Source organism: Orycteropus afer, unplaced genomic scaffold (genome assembly GCF_000298275.1).
Source record: "Orycteropus afer afer isolate SDZICR_OR568_19922 unplaced genomic scaffold, OryAfe1.0 scaffold00930, whole genome shotgun sequence".
In the NCBI taxonomy this organism is placed as follows: domain Eukaryota; kingdom Metazoa; phylum Chordata; class Mammalia; order Tubulidentata; family Orycteropodidae; genus Orycteropus; species Orycteropus afer.
In genome coordinates, this window is record NW_006922517.1 from 441,738 (window position 1) to 447,706 (window position 5,969).

The 5,969-nt window shown below is 35.4% G+C and overlaps 1 protein-coding gene across 1 annotated transcript in view; it reads right to left on the reverse strand.

Annotated features, from left to right (window-relative positions):
• The window catches only part of TAF9B (TATA-box binding protein associated factor 9b), a 6,502-nt gene extending 725 nt beyond the window's left edge, over positions 1–5,777 (reverse strand). The window contains exons 1-5 of the mRNA XM_007958336.2: positions 5,669–5,777; positions 5,237–5,373; positions 5,021–5,155; positions 3,829–3,901; positions 619–729 (exon numbers count right to left, since the gene is read on the reverse strand). Coding sequence (XP_007956527.2) covers positions 619–729; positions 3,829–3,901; positions 5,021–5,155; positions 5,237–5,373; positions 5,669–5,777 — 565 coding nt within the window. The remainder of the gene's footprint in view (positions 1–618; positions 730–3,828; positions 3,902–5,020; positions 5,156–5,236; positions 5,374–5,668) is intronic.
• Between the last annotated feature and the right edge of the window lie 192 nt (positions 5,778–5,969).

Consider the following 5,969-nt stretch of genomic DNA (forward strand, 5'->3'; position numbering starts at 1 on the left):
AAAATATATATATATATATCTCCTATGAAGTGAGTAAAGGTACAGTTTTCATTTGGTTTACATTTACGTTCTGGATTGCACACACACATTCACCATGAAACTATCTTTTTCTTGAGCTTTAACCCTAAGTGCTTTGCCCTAAAGATGCCTTAGATTTGAGGGTCTCAAAATTTTTTTAGTTCAATATCCTCTGAGAATCTGATGACCACAATGAATACTCCCTCCTCCTTGAAAATGTTATATACATGCTACAGAATTTCATACAATTTTATAGGGCTGATAGGCCCCTGTGAAGAACCTTGATTTGCAGCATTACTGCCACCATGTCATGATTTTAAGCAATTTAACTCTCTGGTAGCATAGTGCCTAAGGCACTTGACTGCTAACCAGAAGGCTGGTGGTTCAAACCCGCCAGCTACTCCTCGGAAGGAAGGTTGGGCAATCCTACTTCCGTAGTGATACTGCCTCGGAAACCCAAGGAGGGGTCGCTATGAGTCGGGTCTGACTCAATGGCACATAACAACAACAGAAACACAAACTGTTATCTTAGTACTCCCAGATTTTAAACTTCAGAAAAAATATTTTAAAAGACACTTCCCCCTGCCCTGAGCACATTACCTGGTTTGATAGGTGTGGACTGAGAAGGTGGAATCTGCACGGTAAATCTTTGGCTTGTCACTGACACTGGAGTTGCAACTTTATTTGGGACAGATACTGTCTGTGGGGCTGCTGTAGTTATAATTGACAGACCATGTTAGTTAGATAACTTATACAGATTTATACTCTGTACTCCTTAGCTTATCAGTAACTACCTTCAAACACAGAGAATTAATGAAGGAATAAAAGAAATCATTAGAAATAACAGCAAAGTAACTTTTGAAAAGTTTACAAGCTCAATAGTTTAGATGCTACAAAATTCAGCATTATGTTGTAAAGAATGTAAGCTCTGGTACCTAACTGCTTGATTTTTAATCCAGGCTCTATTACTTAGTAGCTGAATGTCCTCAGGCAAGTTATTTTATCTTTTTGTACCTCAGTTTTCTTGTCTGTAAACTGGAGGTAAAAGTACCTATTTAAAGTATTGTTGTGACAGTTAAATAATCCGTGTAAAGCTCTTCAAACAGCATCTGACACATAGTAAATACTGAATTTTAGCTATTATTATCACTACATGAAGCCATGAAGTTGAGAGCTTAAATAAATTAGCAGAATAAAGACCCAAGTCTTCTATTAATTACCTTAAGTGGCACATTTATTTTTTTGAACAATACTTTATTGTGTTGTAGCTGAAAATTTACACAGCGAATTAGGTTCCCCCTTAACATTATTTTTGTACAAATTTGTACACATTGTTCCATGCTATTGGTTACAATTTTTACAATGTATCAGTATTTTCATTATTTCTGTTCTATTTGTTCTGTTTCCATTGATATAGCTTCTCTTCTCTTCCTTGCCTTCTCATCTTTGCTTTTGGGTAACCTGAGCATTTGGTAGGTGGTACTTTTAATTGCTGTCATGTGCTGAGAGTTGGATGTCTACTATACCTATGAACTTAAACCAGAATACCTCTAACTAAAGGAGACTATTACATACATCCCTTGGGGTCTGCAGGTGGGGATGAAAAACTTACTCCTTTTCTATATTCAGGGAGCTTAAAAAGAAGGGTGCTTGGAGATAACCTAGTCTAAATCCCTTTCTTGTCACCCAAATTCTACCTTTTAATCCAAGATACAATTCAAACATTTACCACTGCATTTCATAAAACTTTCCTTGATTTGCTCAGAAGTCTCGCCTGTCTCAGAAATTCCTTTAGCACTTCATAGGAGTCTTATTAATATCTCATCTCATTTGCTAGATTATGTCCCTTCACTAACATTTTTTATCTTTAAGAACACATGGCTCTTGTGCTTTGCCTATTAAGCACTCAACAAATCCTTACTTATTAAGTTTTCCAAATGATAAAGTCAAGACATCATAGCTCTCTCTCATCTCAAAAAAAAAAAAATTTATGGAACAAACACATCTATTCCCAGTTTTTCCTTTGGAGAACCATTTTTCCATATCTCCCTTCTCCGAAACCAGCAGTCTATCTAGGGATAGAGTTGCTGAAGAAACTATAGCTATCAACATGTGTAGGGACAAAGAGGAAGAAAGTCCAAATGGGGGAAGAAAGCCCAATGGGTCCCAGGAATCTGGGTTCTAGTGCTTTCTCAACTCCAGAAGATGAGGCCTTACTCTAACATATCACCCTTGCTAGGCAAGTTTTCCCATGTATTAAGGAGTGGTTCAAAGAATTTGGTGGAGCTTAGTGGAGCAATATAAGTATTTTGTCAAGAAAATTCATAATAGTTAGATGTCCTCTTTGCCGTTACCATAGCGACCATAAATGTTTTGGAGTAGGTATAGAGTTGAGGCTTTAAAATTATACAGAGTAGATGCTTCAGTTTGTGCTTTATAAAACTAATATATATTTTTAAAAAAAGCTTACAATTTTTATCTTTGATAGCAGTTTTTAGTAGCATCCTCACTCTAGATTCTAAAAAATTCTAAAGCATGCACCAAAGGTTTTAACTAGTAAGAAAAATCACAAATGACAACTAAAATTAGTTAACTTGCCAAACATATATAATTGATTATAAGTTTTTTTATAATTGATATCCACTTAAGTAATGTGAATCCACAGATAAACAGTATATTATCAAAAAGTTATGAGGAAATACAGATTACATATGCAAATTTCTGTCCAGAAAGGTCACATGCAGTAATTAGAAGTACACAATTAATATTATATACCAAGCTCATTTTAAAATAAAGAAATGTAAATTTGCATCCTAAGAATATGAAGAAATAGTCTACACAACTCAAAAATCAAATGTTGTTTATATTAGAGTTGTATGACTATAGGATTTAAGTTATAAGCAGTAAGAGTCAAGAAGTTAACACAGCTCAAGGAGATTTTTTTCTGAAAATACTTTGCTTACTAGACTGAAAGAAATACAGAAAAAAAATCAGAAAATCTAAATCCATTATTTAATATTTTCCTTATTATCTAAACAATATTAAAAAGAAACTGCTGCCCAAATAATGGTTTCTAAATACCATTCTTCACAAAAAGGAACCAGGGGTCTTTGGAGAAATGCATGATTCTATAATGGGGGCAGGGAAAATGATAAGATGAGCCTAGAATACCTTGCAGGAGCTCTGATAGTGTAGTGCCTAAGGCACTTGACTGCTAACCAGAACGCTGGCGGTTCAAACCCATCAGTCACTCTGAGGAGTGCTTCCTTTATAAGCCAGTATTTTATATCAGTTCTGAGGAAGGAAGGTTGGGTAATCTATTTCCGTAGTGATACCGCCTTGGAAACTCAAGGAGGGGTCGCTACAAGTCGAGTCCGACTTGATGGCACATAAAAAACAAACAAAAAGAATATCTTGTGCTAGAGAGCAAGGAATATTCAAGGAATGATGGAGATCTGTCAAAAAGGAAAGCTTTCTTTTGTCTGCTTTCTCTTGCCAATTAGTGTTTAACTACTTCATTTGTATAGTAGAAAGAACATAGAGTTAAATCCTGTTTTTGGTATCATACCCACAAGAATGCTGTGCTGATACATCCAATTCTATACTCATTTGGGATAAGCCAGTCCTTGTTGCTTTCTCATTTTGAAATTTGATAAAATATTTATTCATATCTTTACTAGAGGATGAGTAAAAATATCAATGGCAACACAGATGAGAATCTCTGACTCTCACCTTTTGACTTAAATTATAGTTCAAAACCAAGAGCTGAGGCACTTTTTAGCAGCCAGAAAACTTTCTCCTCTCACTTACCTATAGTAGGAGTGGTAGGTCTGCTAACAGCACCAACACTTAATCGTGGAACTATTCTTCCTTGGTTAGGTCCCTAGGTAAAATACAACCTTATTTTAATGTTAAGAACTGACACCTAAATTTACCAGGAATGAAATTAGGATTATTGATGTGAATTAGTTGATAAACCATGGCAAGAATTTCCTGTTTGTCGTCTATCGGTGTTCTAAAATTCAACCTTCAAACTAGGTTTTTTTTCCCTCTCTCTCTCTCTCTCTCACACACACATACACACATATATTAAGCACACATGTATATATAAATATACAAATAAAATCCTATAGTATTTAAGGAGCTCTGGTTTGGAAACCCAAGGAGGGGTCACTGTGAGTCAGATCCAACTCGAGGGCAGTGAGTTTCTTTGGTTTGGTTTGGTGGCATAGTGGTAAGGCTGCTAACGAGAAGGTCACTGGTTCAAACACACCAGTTGCTCCACTGCAAGAAGATGAGGCAATTTAATTCTGTAAAGATTTACAACCCTGGAAACTCAATGGGGTCACTATGAGTCAGAATCGACTTGATGGCAGTGGGCATATAGCATATAAGGTAGAGTCTCACTAGAATGGAAATACCAGCTAATTTCCTTATGATTCTTAATTTTATTCTAACTAGCCAATATCTTAAACTAAAAAGAAAGAAACTCAGTGGAAGTTTAGACAACAACGGCAACCCAGTATGTGGAGAACTTTTTCAGTGGTAGAACCCTTTCTGGAGAGCCTTGGGTCATATTTCAGAAAGCAGGCCCAAGTCCTGATGGTGTATCATTTATTGTTATCAGGTCTCACTAAAAAACCAAACAACAACAACAAAATTATAGTGGAAAAATTGGGAGTTAAAAGACCTGACAGTTCTACCTTTGCTAGTAACTCCATAAATGAGTTCAGACTCAGTTTCCTGATGTGAAAAATTAGTACTGGGTTAGACAAACACTAAAGTTCCTTTGAGCTCTAAAAATCCTGGGTCCTTTATTTTGTATTTCAACATAATAGTTAATTGCACAAATGATATTTATAAGGCAGTAAATTTTTAAAAAATCCCAGTAAATGATCTTATTAGCCTTTATCTACTGCAGTATCTATGGGGCAGAAGGGTGCTTTTTAAAAATCCCCCCCATCACATCTCTCCTTTTTAAGAAGTTGACTAAAATTCTTACCCTCTTAATCAAGGACTTCAGCCTATAGTTGGGAGCTGTTAAACAGTATCTGTCAGGTGGCAGTCTAGGTCCTGCGTATGGCTTAATCAGTGGTAAAGGGGTTTGATTTTTCTGCCTTGCAATATCCAGTAAAAACTAAAAAAAAAAAAAAATCCGTATTAGAATCATAATTTCAAAATTATAAGTAAAAATAACTTCAAATAAAAATTTGCTCACATCTCTTGGGGGAGGAGAGGTAAAAGATTGGTCAGCACGACACTGGATTGCCAGTCTCACATCATCTGCATCAACATTAGGTTTTTTAGCATGGCTTGAATAAATTTTTGCATCATCCAGAATTGTAGTCACATATCCTGTAAGCATAAAACAATTTTTTCTTAGACACATGAAAACAGCTTAATATTTATGACTACTTTTCTTAATAATTGGTCCCACTAATTTCTAGAAAGTTTATGAATTTTGGTTTTAATATGTAATTGTCTTATCTATATAATACATTTTAAATAGTTATCATGGTATAAATTCTGCTGTCCCCTAGCTTGAGCTTATTTTCACTTCTTTAGGCAGAATTCTATTATATTAACTGTTAAAATAATTTGGTTGCCAAATTCACAAGTTAGGCAAAGTTTTGGTGTTTTGTTAACTTACGGAAAGCAAATTCCAACATTTGATTTATAACCCTTGGCTCATACTCTGTAATTCCCATATCTTTCAGGATCTGTGCCATCACCTGTGGATTCAAATAAAAAAACAACATTGCATAATACAGGTATTTGAATCAATCAATGAAGGTAGTATTTATATTTATGATACATATCCCTCTACTCTGGGCTCCAAATTCCTATGCATCCTTTTACTCTCAGGTGAGTGTCATGATCACACCAAATCACATCCATCACACCAAATCATTGTGAGCGTTCTTTGCTGGAAACTTTTTTGGGGCAGGGGC